The following is a 24,244-nucleotide window of genomic DNA, read 5'->3' as shown; positions in this document are numbered from 1 at the left end:
TAGTGTAGTGTAGTGTCCACTAATTCCAAAAATCTAGTATACATACAACATTTCTCGCATACTCAAATCTCGCATACTGTACAGTGTGAACGGTCTCGCATACTAAAATCTACGTCATATCTAGTATGAGTAGTATGCTAGTATGCCATTTCGAACACAGCCATAGTCTCAGTCTGGTAGCTACGGAAGCCCCGCGGTCTCAAACAGACTCTGTTTCTCCGAGGGAAGATGGCGGCGGTGTTGACGCAGGGCTCCATGCAGACGCAGGTCAGCAGCCCGGCCAGGGAGCTCAGCCTGGGGGACAGGACAGCGGGGGACAGGACCCCGGCCGGTGGGGGAGACCGGGCGACAGCTGAAGACGGGACAGGTTAGTAGTAATCTCACCTGTGAAATCTCTGAAACGCTTAAACTGTGCTCAGATATCTGGTGGACTAGTGGTCGTATGATGATCTGGTCACAACACAACCAGAGAGACAGAGAGCTGTAACAAGGAAGGAAGGGAGCTAGTGAAGGAAGGAAGGGAGCTAGTGAAGGAAGGAAGGGAGCTAGTGAAGGAAGGAAGGGAGGGAGTGAAGGAAGGAAGGGAGCTAGTGAAGGAAGGAAGGGAGCTAGTGAAGGGAGGAAGGGAGGAAGGGAGCTAGTGAAGGAAGGAAGGGAGCTAGTGAAGGGAGGAAGGGAGCTAGTGAAGGGAGGAAGGGAGCTAGTGAAGGAAGGAAGGGAGCTAGTGAAGGAAGGAAGGGAGCTAGTGAAGGAAGGAAGGGAGCTAGTGAAGGAAGGAAGGGAGCTAGTGAAGGAAGGAAGGGAGCTAGTGAAGGGAGGAAGGGAGCTAGTGAAAGAAGGAAGGGAGCTAGTGAAGGAAGGAAGGGAGCTAGTGAAGGGAGGAAGGGAGCTAGTGAAGGAAGGAAGGGAGCTAGTGAAGGGAGGAAGGGAGCTAGTGAAGGGAGGAAGGGAGCTAGTGAAGGAAGGAAGGGAGCTAGTGAAGGAAGGAAGGGAGCTAGTGAAGGGAGGAAGGGAGCTAGTGAAGCAAGGAAGGGAGCTAGTGAAGGAAGGAAGGGAGCTAGTGAAGGGAGGAAGGGAGCTAGTGAAGGGAGGAAGGGAGCTAGTGAAGGAAGGAAGGGAGCTAGTGAAGGGAGGGAGCTAACGTTAGCAGTCCTAGCACAGCTGTATATCCCTCATTTGGTGGTGTGTGTGTACCGTATCGTGACGTTAGAATTATAAGGTTCTATCTCCATTTTTGTAAAAATTGATTTTTTTTTACATAATCTGATCCATTAGGTGTTTATTAATGCCTGTGTGGTGTTATTTTTAAAATGTTGACATTTTTGAGTTACTAATTAATAAAATACAAAGGTTCCATCTCACCAAACATAATGGAATGTCAAAACTTTGACGCTCAATATCTCTGAACTGCCCTAAATGGAGATAGAACCTTATCATTCTAAGCTCACGATATGTAGAGACATAGAGAGAGAAATATAGAGAAATGTAGCTGGGTGCTACTGTTTGCTTCTGAAATTCACACTGACTGACTGTTGCTGTTTCACGAGGACATGTTGAGAAGCTCTGAGCTCTCTATCTGGCAGCTCTGAGCTCTCTATCTGGCAAGTTTGTTGTCATGTTTGCTGCTCTCTTGCAGCTGAATGAGGATCACAGAATCATCATTTAACTTCAGTCTTCATCAGTTTGGTGTTTGGATCCTTTCTGAGGCTTTGAGTAGATACTTTTACTAACTTTGGGAGCAGGTGTGTGGTCGTTTTCTGCTGAAATATAGACTGAATTGAGATTGAACTCTTAAGTGAAGCTCAGTGACATGTCAGGTAGGTTGATTCATCAGGGCAGTCTCTTACTGGAGTTGAAGTGTTGTGACTGGTTTGGTCTGAGCTCCCAAAAGACCACCTGATCTGCTGTCCTCCACACAGAAGGACGAAACTCAGGAAAGTAGAGATATGGACACTCTGGTTGAGCAATTGCTGATTTGTCATCATAGGCTATTTGTGGAGATTGGACAATGGCCAGCTTCATCTCTCTGTGGGAAGAATGAGCAGTGCCCTAAACAGATGGATGACAGATTAGTTGATTCACATTGTGCCAGAGACCATTGTTCATGGTCACTAGTTATGCTAGCCTGCTGAGGTAAAGCTCAGGCGTTACCATGGGGAGGTAACAGTCTTCAGGCAAGCGTGGTCATGATCATCTAAGCCACCTCCCTTACACATTGCTTCATCAAAATGTAAAGGCTAGCTCCAAACCCTCCCCCCCCCCCTGTGAGATTACCTAAATAAAGATTCTCATGTTGCTTTACTTTTATTTATTTGTATAGCACTTATCAAGACAGCAGTCACAACGCGCTTCACAGTACATTTGGTAGCATACAGCATAACACCAGCAAGTAACCAGCCAACAAATAAAATACAATTCATGAAATGTAAACAAGCACTTCACAAAAGCAATGAAACAAATGATAAAATGATTAAATCAATACAGATATCAGAAGTAAAAAAGAGAAAACAACTTATAAAAACGCCATCCTATATAAGTGGGTTTTTAAATGTTTTTTAAAAAATGGTACAGACTAGGGCTGCACGATTTGGGGAAAAAATCGAATTGCGATTATTTGGACAGATATCGCGATTGCGATTAATTTGCGATTATTATTTTTTTAAATAGCAAAAAAAAAAAAAAAAAAAAAAAGGGAGTTTTTGTAAAGTGTGGCCATATCTCCGGCTAGGAAGGTCGTATCAACGTGCAGTTTGTTTGTACGTCTTCAGGGGACTTAGAGGCTCCCTCCTCTAGCACCCCCACAGCCCGAGCTACGAGTGAAATAACTAAACTTACATTGGGTTGCTTTAAAGTTGGGTTGCTTTAAAATCAAGCTTCAGATTAAAACATGTGATGGAGCATTACTAACCTGACTCAGGTGGTTTGTTTCACACAACCATCTAGGAAAGCTTAATTGGAAGCTGTTTGGAAAAGGGCAGGTACTTTCAAAAAATACTTGGCAGGTGATTGGATGAATCTGTCTATCACCTATTTTCAGAGAGCATTACCACATGATACCATCAAACTATTAACTGCTCTAATTCTAATGCAAGGATGAGAACTTAAAAGATATGAATTGTATATATGATAACCTCATCTCATCTAGACAGGTGGCTACTTTCTAAGATGATCCAGCTATTAAAATGATCATTTGGGGATACACTGTGACTATAACTGAAAGGACCACATCTAGATGACTCGGTCAACAGTCGAACTGATGAATGATAGAATGGTGGTCTCTGACTATGGAGCACAGACACACGTCACCTTGACTTAGGAATCTGTGACATACTTCAGCCCAAGGCTAGGCTAGGCTAACCTCTGCGTCTTTAAAGCCGGCTGGTATGAACGAATGGTATGAGGTTATGCATACAGGACACATTCATGTTTGACAACAGAACAGTTAACTTCCATGTATCCATAAGCCTGCTATACTATATAAACACCAACCCGCAGGTTGCTGAGACTGTCAACTCTGTGTCTGTACTTTAACGCCGGGTTAGCATGAGTAGCTAAGCTAAGCTACCGTCTCGAAGACTACAAGTTAGCTAAGCTAAGTTTAAGGCTGGACTAACAGCACCGACATGCACTTGGCTGGTACAGTTAGTATAGTGAAATTGTACACTTACCTGTCGCAATTATAACATACTAACGTTTATCATACGTCCAGTAAGCCATGTGGTGTCTAATTGTCTCCGTTACGTTAGCCCAAAGTCTCATAATAATTGGACTGACTGTCGTGACACAACCTATGCCTGCGTTCGTAAATTCGCTCTGAGAGCGCCGGGTTCAAAGTCATAAAGAGACCAAGTAATTTGATTGGACAAGAGGCATTCCATGAGTGCTGATCAAATTTCCAAAAGAGGTTTTAATCTCAATGTGACTTCCTGGTAAAATAAAAGTAAAAAAAAAAAAAAAAAAAAAAAAAAAAAAATCGCGGGCAAATCGCAGGCTTTGCGATTAGCTAATCGCATCATTTCAAATCGCGATTTCGATTTAAAATCGATTAATCGTGCAGCCCTAGTACAGACCCAGCTAACCTGACAGTTAGTGGAATGCCCTCTCTTGTTTCAGGGTTCCTGCGCTGGTCTTAAAAAAGCCTTAAAGGCTAAAATCCAACAATCCAATTTATAAGGCCTAAAAAAAGGTCTCAAACTGCAGTTATTCGGTCTTAGATATGTTAGGTCTTAAATATGAGATCCTGCAAGGAAATCAGTCTGACCACATCTATTTACGCGGAAATGAATCAAGCTGGAACCCCCAAAAATGCCAATTCGCTTCCTTTCAGTGAAATCCCTAATTTCATCACCTCAAGGATGACAAAAAGCTATCATATGGTGTCGCGAGTAGGTCCAAAATTATGTTCAAAGAGGTCTGAAAAAGGTCTTAAATTTGACTTGTTGAAACTTGTAGGAACCCTGTTGTTGTTTGTCGTCACAGAAGCGGAGAAGCAGAGCCGCGTGAACGTGCTGCTGGAGAGGCTGCACGCCAAGCACAGCGCGGCACGGCCATGGCAGGAGACCAGCAAGGTGGTGCGCCAGGCCATGGTAAGACGGACAGACGGCTGTTTAGACATACAGTGGGGGGAAATAAGTATTGAACACATCAACATTTTGTCCAGTAAATGTATTTACGATTAGCTTATTCAAGTTAAATTGGCACCAGACTTTGGTATTAACATTAAAGTCCATATGTTTAAGTTATGTGGAATGAAACAGGAAAAAAGTATTGAACACACTAACTGAAATTAATTCAATACTTCTTAGTGGAGAAGCCTTTGTTTGTAATGACAGCGTCAATGCGCCGCTCTTATCAAAGGATAAGACAGGATCCTGGTGGAATGTTAATGGCTCTCTCTCCCGTTGTCCCTCCCTCCCTCCCTCCCTCACCCTCCCTCAACCTCTCTCCCTCCCCCTCTCTGTCGCAGGAGAAGCGTGGTGGGATGAACGCCGCGGGACACCAGCTCCTGCTCACCTGCCTGGAGGCCCTGCAGAGAGCCCTGAAAGGTGAGGTCACCTGAGAGAGAGAGAGAGAGAGAGAGAGAGAGAGAGAGAGAGAGAGAGAGGCTGCTCTGGGGGCAAGGGGAGGGAGGGAGGGAGGGAACAAACTTTTATTCTGATGACATAGCAGACCTGAATATTTAGTGAAACTGTCAGGCTGACACTGACCATAAGCCTGACAGTTTTGTAGCTTAAAACAGTTAACTTAACTTAACTTAAAACAAGGAGCTCCTAGCTCCTATCATCCTAAAACGATAACGCGTCTGTTGCAGTGTCCTCTCTGCCCTCCATGACGGACCGCCTGGAGTCCATCGCTCGACAGAACATGTAAGTTATCTCTTTCCCTCTCACTCCTTTCTTCCTCCTCCTTTCACCGGTGCCTCCCGTCTTTACTGCAGGCAGCTGGTGGAGGGAGGAACCAGAGGACAGGCTCGTTGTAATGCAGGGTTCGACATTAACGGTTGCCCAATTGCCTGGGGCAAGTACAATTCGCCAGGTTTGTTTGCGCGACAGTGACGACGCTGCTGGATCTGTGTATCGCAGTCGCAGGAAGAACAACGGACGGTGCAGTCACCAGACCAGACTAGATGATCGTGGAGTGAAGATTATTAAAGCGTACGCGCTGATCGACAGACAGGTGGACAGGCGCGTGTGCTTTAATAATATCTTCACTCCACGATCATCTAGTCTGGTCTGGCACCTGCGCCATCCGTTAATGTCGAAACCTGCATTCCTCGTTCCATTCAGTTTGTTATAACGAGCCCGTCCTCCCATTTCTCCATCCACCAACCTCCCCAGATATGTAAGTGTTCTCTTGTCGCTTTTTTACGTTCTTTTTTAATTTAAATTTTTTTTTATATAATGTTCAAGGAATTTCCGAGCCCTGACAAGAAATATATATTGTTGATTGGTAAAGACATAAAAAACAAACTGAAATTGAGACTCTCTCCCCCCCACCCTCCCCCTCTCCTTCCCCCAGGCTGGGGTCCCACCTGAGTCCCTCGGGGACGGAGTGTTACATCACCTCCGACATGTTCTACGTGGAGGTGCAGCTGGACACGGGAGGCCAGCTGGTGGACGTGAAGGTGGCCCACCACGGAGAGAACCCTGCGGTGAGCGCTCACCTTCTCCTGATGAATCACAAATTATACTATTTTCCCCATTTAATTGAAACTGAGACGTGAGTCAAGCTTCATTTGATCCGAAATTCTTGAATCTTTCCTCTCATCCCGTTGTTTACAGAGCTGTCCAGAGCTGATTCAACACCTGAGGTGAGATGCCTCAAAAGAACACACTATAGTATAGTCACTAGACCGTCATTTCATAATGATATAGCCTACATATTGTGCATGAAATGAAATAATGGGAGTAGGTTTGTTCAGTTGTGATAAATGCTTCCTATTAGATTTCAGATTCTGACATTGACCCAGACTCATGTTGTCTTTCTCACACCTCTCCACAGGGATAAAAACTTTGAGGAATTCTCCAAACATCTGAAGGGTCTGGTCAACCTGTATAAGCTTCCAGGAGACAAGTATGTATCTAGAGGAGTGTTCTGCTCTGTTAACAAGTGTCCGTCTTGTGTTTGTTAAAGTGATAGTACACCCTACTGACACATTTACCTCATCTCACGGCTACCTAGAAGAGTGTCCTGATTAGTCACTGATACTTTAGTTTACTTTAGATAGTAGTAAGTAGTCTGTTTACGTAACTATGCCTATACTAAATCATTCGAGTGGTTGGACCCTTCTTGCCTCCCAGTAAACAAAGTAAGTCCAAAAGACGTCCTCAGGGATGTGGGTTCAGAGGACGTCTTTCTAGGACGTCCAGATGATGTCTTTAGAGCGTCTTAGAAAGACGTCATCTGCTTCCCTGAGGACGTCTTTTGGTTTACTGACCTGTTCCAAAAAGCACTTGAGTAAATCAAATCAAATCAAATTTTATTTGTATAGCGCATTTCTTACAAGATGCAACTCAATGCGCTTCACATAATGAACATTTTCAGTCAATCAATCAATCAACCAATCAATACTGACAGAGCCGCAAGCAGGCAAAAGTAAAAACCTGTACACTATGTAGCCAGGAAAATTCCCTTGCAGCCCTCTACACATAGAGCGACTACTAGCCAGTTTGCCTACCAGCACCCAGCGGTGGGCCCACACACCCAGCACACCCGGCCCAGCCAAGCAAGCACAGACCATAAAAGGCCCCGCACAAGGACGGCCAAGCAGGTGCCCCGGCGGCGGAACAGACCAGGCAAACGGGGCAGCCGGGGGTCCCCAAGGGGAGGCCCAAGGACCATCGGCGCATAGCAAGCAAGCAAGGGCGAAAAACCTGTACACCATGTATCCAGGAAAAGTTCCTTGCATATTATTGGCGTACACACTGTCCATAAATGTAGTGTTATATCTGCATCGTTCTGCATCCAGCATGGGCACAGGTCCTGCCAAAAGAGAATCTCAAGCGCAGTTATGATGCAACAACACAATAAAGATGACAGCAATACAACCTGATGGTGGTCCAGGTACATCCTGGTACCGGTTCTGGTACTGCTCTAGGTGCTACTGGGAGCTGACAGTGCCTCGTCCTTTTTCCTGTCAACACAAATCTCTAGTAACTGTAGCATTGGAACACTGAGTGACCGTTTAACTGTCATGTGTCTTTCCTCCTGTTTGCATCAGTAAACTCAAGACTAAGATGTACCTGGCCCTGCAGTCTCTGGAGCTGGACCTCACCAAGATGATGCACATGTTCAGGTCGGTGCCTGCATATTCGTTAGCTGTGTGTGTGCGTGTGTGTGTGTGTGTGTGTGTGTGTGTGTGTGCGTGTGTGCGGTTCTTTTGTTGAGTTATACATTTCAGTGCGTGTTCATTAGGGGTGCAATGGTTCTCGGTTTTATATTGAACCGTACGGTTCGCCGTCCACGGCTCAAACTGTGACCCAAAAACCGAGGTTCATACCGAACCGTGGGCCGACTGAACTGTAGCACCCCTAGTGTTCATCGAGTGCTAGTGTGGCTAATTCTATGTGCCGTTCCCTGTGTGTGTTTCAGGTTAGCCACCAACGCTAACACGGTGGAGACCATCCTTCACGGCAGCGTGGGCCTGCTAACGGCCAGGAGCGGCGGCCATCTTGTGTCCCTCCAATGCTACGTGTCTCCGTACGACGTGTTCGAGGAGGGGACGGGCGCTCAGCTCAACTTCACTGACACAAACGGTGAGAGAAACAAGGAGGATGGCTAGTTTCAAGTTTGAAAGTGCTTCACCCTCTTGAGAGTATGTGCACGGAAGTTGGACTTTCCTTTCACTCATGGTGCAAGATTGTTTTAAATACTGACTTTATATTCATAGAAGTATCATTGAATCTTGATTTATTTGGAAGACTAGGGCCCTGTTCAGGGCCCAATAGGTGAGGTAATGCTCCCCCTACCTCACTGTTTCATTCCTCCCGTCTTTGTGCAAGTCTTCACCTGGGTCCTGTGTCTCCTCCTCCTCCCTAGTCCCTCGTTCCCTGGGCGTCAGTGTCTCTGTGACGGTAGAGGGAACCTCCTCCGTGTACAAGCTCCCCATCGCACCCCTCATCACCGGGTCCCACCCTGTGGACAACAAAGGGTGAGAAGCTCTTCCCTTTCTGTCTCTCCAGTAGTGGAAACATAGGGAACGGGATCGGTTTCAGACACAGACAATCTGTAGAGATTGTATATTTTTTTGTATTCAGGGTTCGACATTAACCGTTGCCCGATTGCCCGGGGCAATTAAAAGATTTGCCAGACCAGACGAGATGATTGTGGAGTGAAGATATTATTCAAGCGTACGCGCCTGTCCACCCCTCTGTCGATCAGCGCCTACTTATGATCACACTGGGCGGCTTTTAGACTGTGGTTAGGCTGGAAAACAATCCCATCTGGCAACACTGGTTGCTGCAGAGGAGGGAGGATGCTGATGTGTGTGTCTCCTCTCTCTGCCCTCCAGAACCCCTTCCTTCTCGTCGGTGACCAACTCTAACTGTGTGGACCTGCCCGCCTGCTTCTTCCTCAAGATGAACCGGCCCATGCCCTTCTCCCTCACCTTCATCCAGAGGATGGGCAACGCTACGGGTGTGTGTGTGTGTGTGTGTGTGTGTGTGTGTGTGTGTGTGTGTGTGTGTGCGTGTGTGTGCATATATGTGTGTGTGTGTCTGTGTGTGTGTGTGTGTGTGTGTGAGTGAGTATGTGTGTGTGTGTGTGTGTGTGTGTGTGTCTGTCTGTCTGTCTGTGTGAGTGTGCGTGTCTGTCTGTCTGTCTGTCCGTCCGTCCGTCTGTGTGTGAGTGTGTCTGTATGTGTGTGTGTGTCAGGTGTGTGTTGATCACTTATCTAACTCCCCTCTCTCCCCCCTCCCTCAGGCATCCCTGTGTTTGAGACGCCCCCCGCCCTGTCTAACCTCTACCACCTCATCGTCCAGAGCCAGCTGCAGGAGGAGGGGGGAGGAAACCCCCTCACCACATCCAGCCACAACATGCGCTTCTACGCTGTGAGTACCTCCGCTGTACCCCCCCCTCCCCTCCCCACAGGGGTGGCTGTGGCGCAGGAGGTAGAGCCGCCGTCTAATGATCGCAAGGTTGGCAGATCGGCGGTTCGAGCCCCGGCTGGCCACATGTCGAAGTGTCCTTGGGCAAGACACTGAACCCAAAATTGCTCCCAGTGAGCGGGCCGGCGCCTTGCATGGTAGCTTGCCGCCATTGGTGTGTGAATGTGTGTGTGAATGGGTGAATGAGAGGCCGTTGTAAAGCGATAAAGGCACTATATAAGTGCAGTCCGTTTATCATTTTAACGGACGGTCCTTTCCCCTCATCAGGCGTTACCAGACCAGCAGCACTGCTACTTCCTGAACAGCGACGCCCCCGTGGAGGACGGGCGTTCCCTCCAGGGGGTGCTGGTGTCCAAGATCCCCTTCCGCCACCCGGCCCAGGTGCCGGCGCTGCTGGACGTCATCCGACACCAGGCGGCGTACAACACACTCATCGGGAGCTGCGTCAAACGCACCCTCATCAAGGACGGTGGGTATGGGGCGCTTGGGTGGCGTAGTGGGTTAAGCGTTGACCATGTAACCGCAGGGTTCCCGGTTCGATTCCGGCCGCGGACATGTCCTGCATGTCATTTCTCTCTCAAATCTCTACTATCTCTATCACAATAAAAAATAAAAATATGAAAAAGAAGAAAAAAAAGGACGGTGGGTAATCTAGTCATGGGGTGGCCTAGTGGGTAGTGAGTTGGACTGGTGACCAGACGGTCATGAGTTCAAATCCCCATCTGGGAAAAACCACCACTAGTGTGCCTTGAGTTAAGGCACTTAGCCCTGAGTTACTCCAGGGAGACTGTAACCCTGTAAACTGTAGTTGTAAATCGCTTTGGATGGACCAAGGTCATGAGTTCAAATCCCCACCTGGGAAACACCACCACTAACTAGTGTGCCCTTGAGTAAGGCACTTAGCCCTGAGTTTCTCCAGGGAGACTGTAACCCTGTAATCTGTAGTTGTAAGTCGCTTTGGATAAAAGCGTCTGCTAAATGGTTATATAATGTAATGTAAGTCATCCCAAAGTTAAAACCAAAAGTCTGTGAGATTTCCAGTCATTTCTGATCATAAAATATACCCTTTGTTATGAAGAATGACTTGAAAATACCTGTAGACTGCATGTCAAATGTATTTTTTACTTGTATGAGACATTACAGGGTTCCCACGGGTCCTTAAAATCCTTGAAAGTTTGTGAATTTGAGAAAAAGAAATCAAGGTCTTGAAAGTTTTCGAAAATAGACGTGGGTCATTGAAAGTGCTTGAATTCCCCCCTCTCTCTCACTCTCTAAAATAAAAATATATATATTCAAAAATGTTTTACTTAGCTCGTCAACTAGTTCTGTCTCGAACTATGCCATGTTGGGTCCTTGAATTTGAGGGAATTGAGTCTTGAAAGTCCTTGAAAGGTGCTTGAAAGGTCCTTGAAAGGTGCTTGAAGTTGATGTTTCAGAAGGTGTGGGAACCCTGTGTATGAGATATTAAGAAATGTGATATTAAGAGACGTCCTATCTTTCCGCCCCCAGACACCCCGGGGCTGCTCCAGTTCGAGACGTGTCCCCTGACTGACTCCAGCTTCAGCGTCTCCTTCCAACATCCTGTCAACGAGTCCCTCGTCTGTGGTGAGCTCACACCCGTCATACAGCTGTCTCTCAACTGTTATGACATCAACAGAACTTTCATTTAAGATGACTGGTTCTCTATATTAGCTGTGTATTTACTGCGTGACACACACACACACAAACACCGAAAATCCACCTCGGATAATATTCGGGCGATGATTCAGTGCCTAGTGTGCGGCTTATGACTTACTTCTCTCTATCTCTCTCTCTTTCTCCCTCCATCCTTCTTACAGTTGTAATCGAGGTGTTTGAATCCAGACTGGTCTCCTGTAAGCTGTATAAGGGCCTCTCGGATGCCTTGATATGCACTGATGATTTTATCACTAAAGTGGTCCAGAGGTGGGTGTCCAATTTCTCCCAAGTGTTTTTTCATGCCTTTTAGGTTTTTATACCAGTTTGAAGATGTTCACAGCATCCTAAGCTAGGAGAATCTGAGTTGTACTTTCGGCAGAAAAGTCTGTATATCTCTGTATCTAGGATGTTCTTTCAGCAGAATGAGCGTAAGGTTGTCGCAGCAGACCCCAAATGTACCGTAGTGTAGGTTGTTTTTATGTTGGCCTGTCACAAAGTGCTTCACCGGAATAAGGTCACTCAATATCAAACGGTATAACAAACTGCATCTTCACCTTCTTCTGTTAGGCAATGTCATTTGTTCAAGAAACAGGACGGATGGTCAAATATGGTCTAAAGCTTGATGAACCGTATGCTTTTTTTCCCCATTTTCTCTTTGCTCTACCTCTCCGTCTCCTCAGATGCATGTCCATCCCGGTGACCATGCGGGCCATCCGGAGGAAGGCGGAGACCATCCAGGCGGACACGCCGGCCCTCTCCCTGATCGCCGAGACGGTGGAGATCATGGTGAAGAAGAACCTGCCCCCTGCTGGCAGCCCGGGGTATGGCATGGGCACGGGAGGCGACGGTACCAACCCCATGGGGCTCCCTGGCGGAGGGGGCAACACGCCCACGGGAAGTGGGAACAGCGGCGGACCCGGCTTCGCCAGTCCAATCAACCAATTGTTCGGGATGAGTCGTGGTGGTCAAGGGCAAGGGGGGGAGTGTATGTCCCAGGGGGGCACGTCTTCTGGGCAGCAACAGCAGTTACAACAACAACAGCAGCAGCAGCAGCAGCAACAAGGTCAAGGTCAAACGGACGATTTCAACAAAGTGACCCAGAATCCCATCCTGACCAGCCTGCTGCAGATCACGGGGAGCGTGGGCACGAGCCCCACCCCCCAGAACAGCTCCGGGGGGTCGCAGCCCCCCCAGACTCCGCCCCCGACCTCCTCCCCCGCCAGCAACACCAAGAACCACCCCATGCTGATGAACCTGCTGAAGGACAACGCCTCCCAGGACTTCGCCGCCCTCTACGGCTCCAGCCCGCTGGAGAGGCAGAACTCGTCGTCCGGGTCGCCCCGCACCGACGGCATGGGCGGCTCCTGCCCCGGGGGGGGCGGCACCAAGAACAAGAAGAAGCGACCCAGGACAGATAAAGGAGGGATGGGGCCTGGTGGGGGAGGGGGAGGCGGCGGCGGGGGGATGGGGGGGATGAAACAGCAGCAGGGGTCGTCCTCCTCCATGCAGCCGCACCACCACCAGCACCAGCCCACCGAGGACGACTTCCACCGCGAGCTCTTCTCCATGGACGTGGACACCTCGCAGAACCCCATCTTCGACGTCAACCTGCCCGGCGACGGCCTGGACACGCCCCACAGCATCACGCCGGCGCCCAGCCAGTGCGGGACCCCGCCCTCCGGCCCGGGGGTACCTTACCACTCCCAGCCGCACATCCAGTCTCAGCAGCAGCAGCAGCAGGCTCCGCCCCCCCGCATGGTGCGCCTGTCCAGCTCCGACAGCATCGGGGCGGACTTCAACGAGATCCTGTCGGACTTGCCCGAACAGACGGGAAGCGGAAAAGGGAACGGGGGTCACGGGGGGGGCCAGCACCACATGGGAGGTGGGGGCGGGGAGGACGGGGGCCCGCTGGGGACGCCCATCCGCGACTCGTCCAGCTCGGGCCAAGGCAGCGCCGTGTTCGAGGCGGACATCTTCAACGCCAACAGCAACGAGAACCCCTTCACGGACGCCGCCGACCTGATCGCCGAGGCCACCGCCACGGCCGCCACGCCCACCAGCGACTCGTCGTCCACCAACTTCTTCCCCGACGCGGTGGACTTCAACCCCGAGCTGCTGACCTCCAGCCACGGCTACACCCAGGCCTTCTACGACGACAGCTCCCCCAGCGCAGACGGGGACATGGACCTGGTGAAGGGCTTCGGAGGGAGCAGCCAACAGAACACCCCCTCCGGCACCCCTCAGAACCCCACCTCGCACGGGCAGAGCACCCCGGATGCCTCCCTCAAGGACTCCTTCGACATGAGCATGGTTTTCGGGGGGGGCAACAGCGGAGGAGGCAAACCGCTGATGGGGCAAGCCCCCGATTTGGGGGACCCTCACTCTTCGCACGCCGGGGGAGGGCAGAGCCCTCTCATGATGGGCATGGGAGGAATGGGCAGTGACTTCAAGAGCGGTGAGGCCAAAGTCAAGCAACAACAGCAGCAGCAACAACAGCAGCAGCAGCAGCAACAGCAGCAGCAGCAACAAGGGATGATGAGGTCAAAGGATGACAACGGAGGAGGTGGAGGCGGAAGCTCGGGGATGGGGATGGGGATGACCGGCGAGGGGAAGCAGGTCAAGCGTAGCCGGACCCCGTCCAGCGAGGGAAAGTCCAAAGACAAGCCCCCGAAGCGCAAGAAGCTCGACCCTGACGGGAAGTCCCCCTCACACAGCTCGGGGGGACGACCCTACACCCCACCTAGCGGCGGGTCGGGCTCTGGGGGGAGCATCGGCGGAGGGGGGTCCAAGTCTCCCGGTAGCTCCGGACGGTCGCTGACCCCACCAGGGGGTGCCACGCCGCCCCCCAAAATCCCCAAAATCACCATCCAGATCCCCAAAGGGACCATGTCTGGAGGGAAGACGTCGTCCCACGGGGGTTACACCTCCAGCAGCTCCGCAGGTGGGGGCACCGTGGGCGCGGGCGGCACGAGCGGAAGCAAGAGCCACCACTCCCACTCCTCGTCCTCCTCCTCCTCTTCCTCCTCAGGGAAGATCAAGAGCAAAGAGGGCTCCATGAGCCAAGGCAGCACCTCCAAGCCAGGCAGTGTGGGAGGAGGAGGCGGGGTCGGAGGTGGACCCGCCCAATCCAAAGGCTCCTCTCAGGGAATGGGTGTGAGCAAGCCTGGGTCATCCCCCATCACCAAACACGGACTCTCCGGGTCGGGGAACAGTGGCGGCGGATTGGGCAGCGGGAACAAGATGAAGCCGCAGGGGGGCAAGCCCCCCGGGTCCCTTATGAACCCTAGCATCAAACCCAACATCTCCCCCTCGCACTCTCGCTCCGGCGGCTCCGACAAGCTCTCCTCCCCCATGAAGATGCAACAGTCCCAGGTTCCAGGAACTCCCCCGTCCTCCAAGGCGAAGTCGCCCATGGGCTCAGGGGGCGGTGGCTCCAAGTCTTCCTCCGGCGGGGCGATGGGCTCCCAGAAACAGATGGGCAGTGGTTCTTCCTCTGGCTCCTCTTCTTCCTCCAGCTCCTCTTCTTCCTCTGGCTCCATGCCCTTCTCAGGAGGCTCCCAGTCTCAGTATGGAGGAAGTGGGGGAGGAGGAGGAGGAGGTGGTGGCGGTAGTTGTGGGGTAGGAGGAGGAGGAGGAGGAGGGGGGGGAGGCGGTAGTGGAGGAGGAGGAGGAGGAGGAGGAAATAGCGGAGGAGGAGGAGGAAGCGGAGGAGGAGGAGGAAGCGGAGGAGGAAGCGGAGGAGGAGGTGGACAAAACAACGCAAACAACGCAAACAACCCCAACGCAAAGGGCAAGTCACCTAGCCGTAACAAAAAGCCCTCCCTGATCGCCGTCATAGACAAGCTGAAGAGTGTGGGCGGCGGGACGGGAGCAGGCGAAGAGGGCTGCGAAGGAGGCCCGCCCGTTGGTGGCAGCGGTGGGACTGGAGGCGGCCCCGGGGCGGGACCCCCTAACCTCGGCTCCTCCTCCTCCTCCTCCAAACACGGAATGTCCTCGCATGGCGGAGAGTACAAACGAGACAAGCTGGACAAAGAGGGCAAGTCCAAGGTGTCCGTCTCGGGGGGCAACAGCGGGGACAAAAAGGGACTCATGGACCCCAAAGCGGGAGGAGGGGGGAGCAGCACCGGGGTGGCCAAAATCATCATCAGCAAGCCGGACGGCGGCTCCCCGACCATCAAGGCCAAGGTGACCCTGCAGAAGGCCGGCGGCGAGGGGTCAGCCGACTCCATGCGGCCCCAGCTCCCGGGCCTCAAAGCCTCGCCCCTGTTCAGCGGCTCGACGCCCAAGCACGACCGCTCCTCCCCCAGCCACAGCCGCTCGCCGGGCTACACCCCGCTCAACCAAGACAGCGAGAGCGAGTCCGGCAGCAGCTCGGTGGCCGAGAAGTCCCACCACAACAGCCCTAGCTCGGACGACGACCAGAGCATGCGGCCGCTGCCCCCGCAGGACTACATGAGCTCCATGCCCCTCAGCTCCGGGGGGGAGAAACACAAGAAGCATAAGAAGGAGAAGAAGAAGCAGAGAGAGAGGGACAGGGAACGGGAGAGGGAGAAGGAGAAGAAGAAGTCCTCCATGTCTATGGGCGGCCCCTCCTCGCATCCCATGAAGGCGGACAGCTGGTCCCGGTCGCCCATCTCCGCCTCGGACACGTCCCTCTCCATGATGGGCTCGGACCGGCCGTCGCGACCCAGCCCCGTCTACATGCGCAACGAGGACGACGACCTCATGGACTCTGCTCTCACAGGCAACCTCTAACACCTTTCAAAAAAAGACACTACTGATTCGGGTTTGGATTGGATGTCAACCATCTTGTCGACAACCTTGTTATGCATGTCCTATAAGCCTTTGAGACTTTGGGCCCTCTTTGCAGGAGGGCCGCCTTTGGTCAGTTGGGTCAGATGTATTGTTTAAGTCATTCTACGGACAGAATACCCAGACATTCTAAGTTCTAATTTGACTTATGAGTGACTTATAACTTATGAGTTAAAATCCGACTGACCTCTTAAAGCTGGATGTTTTAAACTGATAGTAACAGTACGAGAATGATGACAGCAGGATTCTCATTTTTAAATGCACACGTGGTGGGTGCCTCAGCTGTGTGGTTATCTTAGACCAGACCCTGAGCTATGACAGTTTTACAGTTTTACGGCAAGCGTTTTAATACTAAGGAATGTCCAACAGTGTCCATTAACAACGTATGGCGGCATCTATATCATTCTGCACTGTGATATCAGCATTGTATTTATAGTTTTATGACTTACTTTGATTTCTATTCTATGTTGTTTTAACGTGTTCTTTTAGATCCACTGCTGTAGCAACACCAAATGGTATTGGAGTGGGCTGAGCTATTTCTGGAAAGAGTCAAAATTGGAGCTTGCCACCATGCTTTTAAAAATAACTATGGCATCTGTTTTAAAGAAGTATTATTAAGCACGGTTTGCTACATATTATTGTACAGTGTTTAAATGCCTTAATTTTGTTTCAGATGGTTGGGGAATTCTAGATTTTGATATCTATTTTAACATGTCTAGGAGCAGTTTAGTGTAGATTAATTAATTACTTTATGCTATTTGAGGCAAATATATAACCCTTGGTATTTTTTGTTTTGAAAGCTTTGAAATAAATATTTCATTGCCAGATATTTTTTGGAACCGTTGCAATTTATTTGCTTAGTTGGAGTATGAAGTTCACCAGCCCTTTAGTTGATGTTTACATATTTCACTATTAGTGGTTTGCAGTCCTTTTGAAGCCTTAATCATTTTCTTAACCAAAAAAACATACTGCAGTATTCATATCCATAATTGTGGGGAAATATGCTGGTGAGCTCACAGTAAACAGCAAGCTATGGAAATAATAAAAACCTAGCATTAATTGTTGAACCATGCATACATATTAAGTTATGACATATTTGATGACAGAGGGTACTTCATGTTCTGTGGTATTTTCAAACTATTTACCAACCTTGTTCTTATAACCCGTTTGGACATTTCCCAAGGCTGATGCAGTTACACAAACTCTACAGTAGATGTCAGCAGTGAGCTAATACTTTTACTTATTTATTTATTTAACCAGGAAACGTATCATTGAGATTAAAAATGTATTTTACAAGTGTTTCCTGGCCAAGACAGGCAGCAGCATAATTAACAGGGTTGCAGACATTAAAAAAAAAAGATCTAAAAATGTACAATAAAAATAAAGAATAAATGTCAGAATCAAACTATAAAAGATAATTAAGCAATATCCGGCGCAAGTCATCAATAATGACTTTAAATGCCTCCAGTGAGACCAGCTCGACCTCAGATTCACGTCATTTCGCAACTGTTTCCAAGCAGAGGGAGTCAGCGCAGACGTTAGGGACAGATAGTAGGAATACATCCTGGGAGGTAAAACAATATCTAACCATCCACTGGTGGACTCAGGGGGGGGGGACCGCCCCTCCTGGTGCCCCCACGGTTGAAAAACGTCTCGCTTAAGTGCCCTTTTGAGTGGCAAAAATGCTCTTTTGAGTGGCGAAAATGAGAGGACGCGCCCTATTGGCTGCCCTTCCAATGGTCTAAACTTGACCATGTGCACTGATGGGGTCCCATGTTGTGCATTAGGTGCCCTTTTTTTCTTTTCGCCCCTGCCCTTCAAACAGCCTGAGTCCGCCGCCACTGTTCCCATCCTTTTCTTTTCTGAAGCATCTAGATCCGTAGGTAAGATGGAAGCAGACCAAGAATTTGTTGCATTGCCCTCATTAGTCACCAAACGAATGCTTCAGCTTCCAGGATGCCGTCCCTATGGTAATGATTAGAGGTTAATGCCGTCATTCACTGCAGATATACATGAATCATAATAGAATAGAGGGCAGGGCAATTAAGATGAAAAATAAAACAAGAATGGGAACAGAAATAGACACAAACACGATTTTAATGAGTGAACTGGAATGGGTGCATGTACTGAGTCATATGGGCGTACAGTGCCCTCCATAAGTATTGGGGGGGGGGGGGAAATCATATAATGTCCAAATAAAACACTGATGTTTAGTATTTGGTCGACAAACCTTTGCATGCAATAACTGCCTGAAGTCTGCCACCCACTGACCCCCCCAGACGCTGGGTATCTTCTCTGGTGATGCTCTGCCAGGCCTGCACTGCAGCGATCTTCAGTTGTTGTTTGTTTTTAGGTTCTTTTTGCCTAAAATCACATCGTCAGGAAGTGAAATGCATGTTCAACTGAATCTGAAGATTGTCTTTCTTGGCCTACCAGCCTGTTTGTGATCGCAGAGTTCACCTGTGCTTTCTTTTTTAATGATGTTACAAGCTGTTGATTTTGGTATGTCTATGGTTTTGGCGATGTTCCTGATAGATTTTTTCAGCCTTCCTTGACTTTCATTGATGTCTCTTTGGTCCTCATGTTGACAGACACCAATAGCAGACTCCAAAGGCAAATACAAAGCCTAGAATCAATACTAGACATTGACAGCTAGACAGCTCTCTTCTGCTCTCTCTGCACAAACGACTGTGATGCAACTAACCAGACACACCTGTCCCCTGTCATGGGAACTATGTATACAAAGGGTTATTTCACACCATTAAAGCTGAGAATCTATACCGTAACCTTTATAGTAATAATATACATTATAAATACAAATTCATATCAAATCCAAACTGTTGGAGAATAGAGAGTTAACAAAAAGACAACATCTTTCGAAAACTTTATGGAGGGCGCTGTAGACAGAGGAAATACAACTTGGCACCATTGCATTGGCAGTCCTCTACAGACACTGCAAGAACACAACGATGTTCCTTTATCCATCTGGCCAATCACTGAACGACGTACGACTTGTTTAATCCTTAGTTTTTTAAAAGCACTCCTCAATCTCAGTTTCCACCACCTTGAAACTTCCACCAACTGTTTTTATTGTAAACTCAAGGAGTGGGTTACATTTCCCAAGTCAGTTGACAAAGAGAACTGTGAGGGGTTGGAATCAGATGGAGGAGTGCTGCTTTAAGTCAACTTACGGAAACAATAACAAGTTGAGTCATCGAGGCAGTTGTTTATTTGATGTTTGAAATGAAGGAGAGAAAAAAAACGTTTTTTTTCCGCCTCACTTTATTTACAGGGACAAAACATCTTCTTCAACTGTCGGTTGGGAAGAAGCAGAGACGTATCTGTGTGTTCTGCCTCGGGAGGGAACATCTCCTGTTCACACATCACTCAAGGAGACGTATCAAACAGAATTATTGCTGTACTGGGGGGACACTGCCTACAGATTTGGTCTTGACGCCTTAAAGCCTCAGAACAAGATAAGTTGAGCAGCTGCATAGAAAAAAACCGACTGCTTAAGGAGCCTCTATCCTGGTCTTCTAGAGCTTGTTGATGCAGTTAGGGGCTGGTGTGGCTCTTATTGACTGTGTGTACCCTTGTCTAAATGTAAGGGGTCTCCTATGGTTACCTACTGGTGATGTTAGGATTGACTGTGTGTACCCTTGTCTAAATGTAAGGGGTCTCCTATGGTTGTCTAGTGGTGATGTTAGGATTGACTGTGTATCCCCTTGTCTAAATGTAAGGGGTCTCCTATGGTTGTCTAGTGGTGATGTTAGGATTGACTGTGTGTACCCTTGTCTAAATGTAAGGGGTCTCCTATGGTTGCCTAGTGGTGATGTTAGGATTGACTGTGTGTACCCTTGTCTAAATGTAAGGGGTCTCCTATGGTTGTCTAGTGGCGATGTTAGGATTGACTGTGTATCGCCTTGTCTAAATGTAAGGGGTCTCCTATGGTTGTCTAGTGGTGATGTTAGGATTGACTGTGTGTACCCTTGTCTAAATGTAAGGGGTCTCCTATGGTTGTCTAGTGGTGATGTTAGGATTGTCTGTGTATCCCCTTGTCTAAATGTAAGGGGTCTCCTATGGTTGCCTAGTGGTGATGTTAGGATTGACTGTGTGTACCCTTGTCTAAATGTAAGGGGTCTCCTAGTCTAAATGTAAGGGGTATCCTATGTGGACAGTGGTAGGGGTGGTGGGACAGCCCAGGACAGGGCGCTGGAAAATGTCCCTTATTTTAAAATCCCAATGTTGACAGATATTGTGTGTGGATTGATGGCAAATGATTTTTTTATTTAATCAGTTTTAAATTGAGGCTATAACAAAACGAAATGTGGAAAAAGAGAAGGGGACTGAATACGTTCCGAAGGCACCGTAGCCTATTAGTATCGTACGCCGTCTCCTGGCCTCCTCCCATCCTCTTCATTGACACACCGTTGACCGTTGCCCTTTCGTCTTACCCTTAGCTGTGACTCTGTGTTTTTAATTAATGAGCTGCTCAGCTACTGTGGATCTCCCTTGACTGACAGGTCCAAGTGGACTCCCTTACCTACACTCCGCCTCATAGTGTCAGTCACTGAAGTGGTGCTCAGCTGAAGTGATAGTACCTCACAGGGGACAAACGCACAGCCAACACTTCAATTCCCCAAGCCTGTCTGCATGCCTGTAACGCTGAGACTATCCGATACATAATTTACACAGCTACACAGCAGTATGCAGAGTTACAGTACGTGTGGTTTGCTGGAAAGCCGTGTCAGTCGATCGCTCAAGTGAATGAAGCTCGTTTACATTTCTGGTGTTGTGTTCATTTTGACAAGATGCTAGCTTTTTCACTTACATGCGGTATACTCCCATTGCCCTGCCCTTAGAATTTCACACACACACACACACACACACATACACCTGGATATCAGGCCTGTCAGCACTCCGTAGCCTTTTCACTGTGTCAAACGGCAGTGAGCTAAAAATAATAATAATAATGAGCAAGGTCTGATGCTCTCCTCCTTTCTCTCTCTCCCTCGCTCTCTCCTTGACTTTCATGACTTTGTCAAGCTTTCTAAACTGCTGACCCCCTGCTTCTTCTTGCCATCCAGTTTCCCTATCATCCCTCGCTCCTCTCCAACCCTTTCCTGCAAGGGCCTGACACCTTCATGCCTTTCCTGGGCACCTATCCACTTTTTGGACTTCTTTTCCTTAGCAGGAAGGAGTGACACAGCTATCTCCCTTCTCGTCACTACCACCCCCACCCCCTCCATTTCCATCCCTTCCTTCTAACTTACATTTAATCTTCTCCTCCTCACCTCTCCATCGGTTGCTTCCTTTACTTTCTACGTTTTCTTTTCCTCCCCCCTTCTCTCCGTCTCTCTTTCCCTTCTCCCCCCACCCATTCCTTGTTCACCCTCTCTCTCTTTCTCTTGCTGCCTTCTCTTCACACTCCCTCTCCCATCTCTCTCCGTTCCTCTTCTTCTCACTCTCCTCTTCCCTCTCCCCGTCTTACTCTTTCCATCTGTTTACGACCCCCCCTCCCCCCTTCCTCTCTATGATCAGTGCCGGTGTGAGAAGCTTTTTCCTTGAGGGCTGGAGCTGCCGTCTTGTCTCGTCTGCCGGAGCGTCGATGAGCTGCACCCTCTGTCCTCAATCCCTGCTGCTGGCAGCGCAGCCTCAGCCTCAGCCTCTCCCAGAGAGAGGATGCTGCATGGCTGTCAGCCGTGCTACCAAAGCATGTTTACTGCACACTAGGCTGAATGCATGAGCTAATGAACCATAGAGAGCTTCTTGAATACTCTGCTGGCTGTAGTGAGACTGAGTCACGTAGGCGTGTGTGTGCGTGTGCGTGTGTGTGCGTGTGTGTGTGTGTGTGTGTATACACGTACGTGTGTGTGTGTTATATAATAATATATACCATTTAGCTGACGCTTCCAAAGCGACTTACATTGCAGTGAGTGCATACATTTCATATGGTCCCAACGGGTGTGTACACATGTACACATACCTGTAGCCTGTCTTCCATATCTAATACATTGTCAGCTACCTTCAGTTTTTCAGTGTATATGAACACACCAGTAAGGCACGCAAATCCGTGAAGGTGTGTACGTCAGAGAACGTACCATAGTGTTGACATTTGTCAGATTAGAAGCATAAGCTACATCAGTACGTTGTCAACACACGTGGTGGTTCATAATCATGGCGGGGCGAACTGTCAGCTGATAGGCTGGTTTCGTCTCGGAGCTTGTAGACAAAACCAATTCCCAGGAATCGGCGGGATTCTCCAGCGAGACCAGTTAGTTTTAATTTGATGTCACCCGTCCATATGGAGTGTAGGCCTACGCCTCGTCTCTCCTGATGAGATTGATGAAGTGAAAATAACTTGTGCACACACATTTCAGCTTATTCTCCAGATAAGGATGCACCAGGGAGAGAGTAATTTGCCCGTTAGTTAAGCTTTATGGCGTACAGGCGGCTTTGAGAGGAGAGCGAGGATGGGGGAGGGAGGGATAGAGGGAGGGAGGGAGGGAGGGAGGGATAGAGGGATGTAATGAAAGAGAGGAAGGGATGGGGGGGGAGGGAGGGAGGGAGTGGGGTATAGAGGTATTTTCAGCCTTCGGTGCAACAGACTAGAGAACAGAGCTCTCTCGTTCGCAAAAACAATCTTTTTGGATTCAAGTTGCTGTTTTGACAGACAGCCTACAGTTGTAAAGCTTGAGCGAGTGTGTGCTGTGAATAGATTCACCGTAGTTACGTCTGGTGGAAACAAGAGCCGAGCTCGCACAGCGCCGCCCAGGCCCATTTCCTTCCTGTCTGTTCAGCACCACCAGAGGTGCAACGCGAGCAGGACCAGGGGACAGAACCCTGCCAGTCACCATCTAGACCCGGGGCGGCTGTGGTGCAGGAGGTAGAGCCGCCGTCTAATGATCGCAAGGTTGGCAGATCGGCGGTTCGAGCCCCGGCTGGCCACATGTTGAAGTGTCACTGACACTGAACCCCATAATTGAGCGGGCCGGCGCCTTGCATGGTAGTTTGCCGCCATTGGTGTGTGAATGTGTATGTTAATGGATGAATGAGAGGCCGTTGTAAAGCGCTTTGGATAAAGGCGCTATATAAGTGCCTAGGTCCAAGGTACATGTCAAATGAACAGTAGATTTTAGATAGATAATGAACTGTAGATACATTTGATATTTTACATACAATTCAAATAAGATTGCTAAGTCGCAGTGTTCAAAACTGAAGTGACATTGTCAAAACTCTTCATACAGTCTGCATTACTAACATGCATCTTGGCCAAACACTTATTTGTTATTCATAACACTGACCTACAAAACACTAACAACAGGGAGCATTACATAGTTTGATGTAACAAGAATGAATATTTACGGTTTGATTTATTGTAATCATTGTAGACAGAATAGTTGACTGTACAACTGAATGAATCAGAAACAGAACCACCAAATCATTCTGTTTTGAATGTGTTCTTCACAGTTTTGAACATGTGTGTGTTAACATTTGAATAAATGTGTTATAAATACATACTGTTTTGCAGGTGGTGGAGTTTGAATGATGGATTTTGGAGAAGGTGGTCATTGAATGCATTGTGTGAGAAAGCAATGTATGAGTCACACATGAGTCACAGTTTGGTACACATGCACTTCTGTTTCGCTGACGGTATGAAGAGTTTCGACAACGTGACTTCAGTTTTGAACACCGCGACTTCCACAATCTTCCACAAAAACTGTAGTGAGATTAAATATCGCATTGTAGTGGTTTTATATCATGTTATACTGAGAAATGTAAGTCTCTCTACAGTTTGGTGAATCTCGCACTCAAGGAAGGCCCATTTCCTTCCTGTAAGGGATGGGCCAAGATCTGTGGCGCAGTGAATAATTCTGACTACCCACGACAGCATTGATACATCTGATATTGATATTATACATCATCCAAATACATCCAGTTTCCTCAACATCAAACAAACAAAATATGTTCCTGTGGGTTTTTAAATCAATTCTTTTCGACGGTGACGGTGACTGTGACAACACCTGGGATCTATGTTGGATCCAGAGGCATTAAAAATGAACTAGACTTTGAATAGACGACATTTAAATCCAACACTCCTGTAATAGTCATATGGGAGTACACCCCGTCCCATGGTAGAGCAGGTCATT

The 24,244-nt window shown here is 48.7% G+C and overlaps 1 protein-coding gene across 1 annotated transcript; it reads left to right on the top strand.

Moving 5' to 3' along the window:
• Positions 1-228: 228 nt before the first annotated feature.
• Positions 229-16,923, top strand: med1 (mediator complex subunit 1; the record flags this gene model as incomplete). The annotated part of the gene is made up of 16 exons (XM_080541914.1): positions 229-367; positions 4,480-4,586; positions 4,967-5,045; positions 5,312-5,366; positions 6,019-6,151; positions 6,282-6,310; positions 6,502-6,573; positions 7,721-7,795; positions 8,092-8,255; positions 8,539-8,650; positions 9,011-9,135; positions 9,421-9,548; positions 9,873-10,074; positions 11,115-11,210; positions 11,444-11,549; positions 11,963-16,923. 16 exons carry the CDS (start codon positions 229-231, stop codon positions 16,035-16,037), a joined length of 5,697 nt encoding a protein of 1,898 aa, XP_080398040.1. The 3' UTR covers positions 16,038-16,923.
• Positions 16,924-24,244: the final 7,321 nt, after the last annotated feature.

This window comes from Nansenia antarctica (genome assembly GCF_963989245.1).
Source record: "Nansenia antarctica genome assembly, chromosome: 11".
NCBI lineage: Eukaryota > Metazoa > Chordata > Actinopteri > Argentiniformes > Microstomatidae > Nansenia > Nansenia antarctica.
The sequence above is the reverse complement of the archived record's forward strand: the minus strand, read 5'-3'. Positions and strand labels throughout refer to the sequence as shown.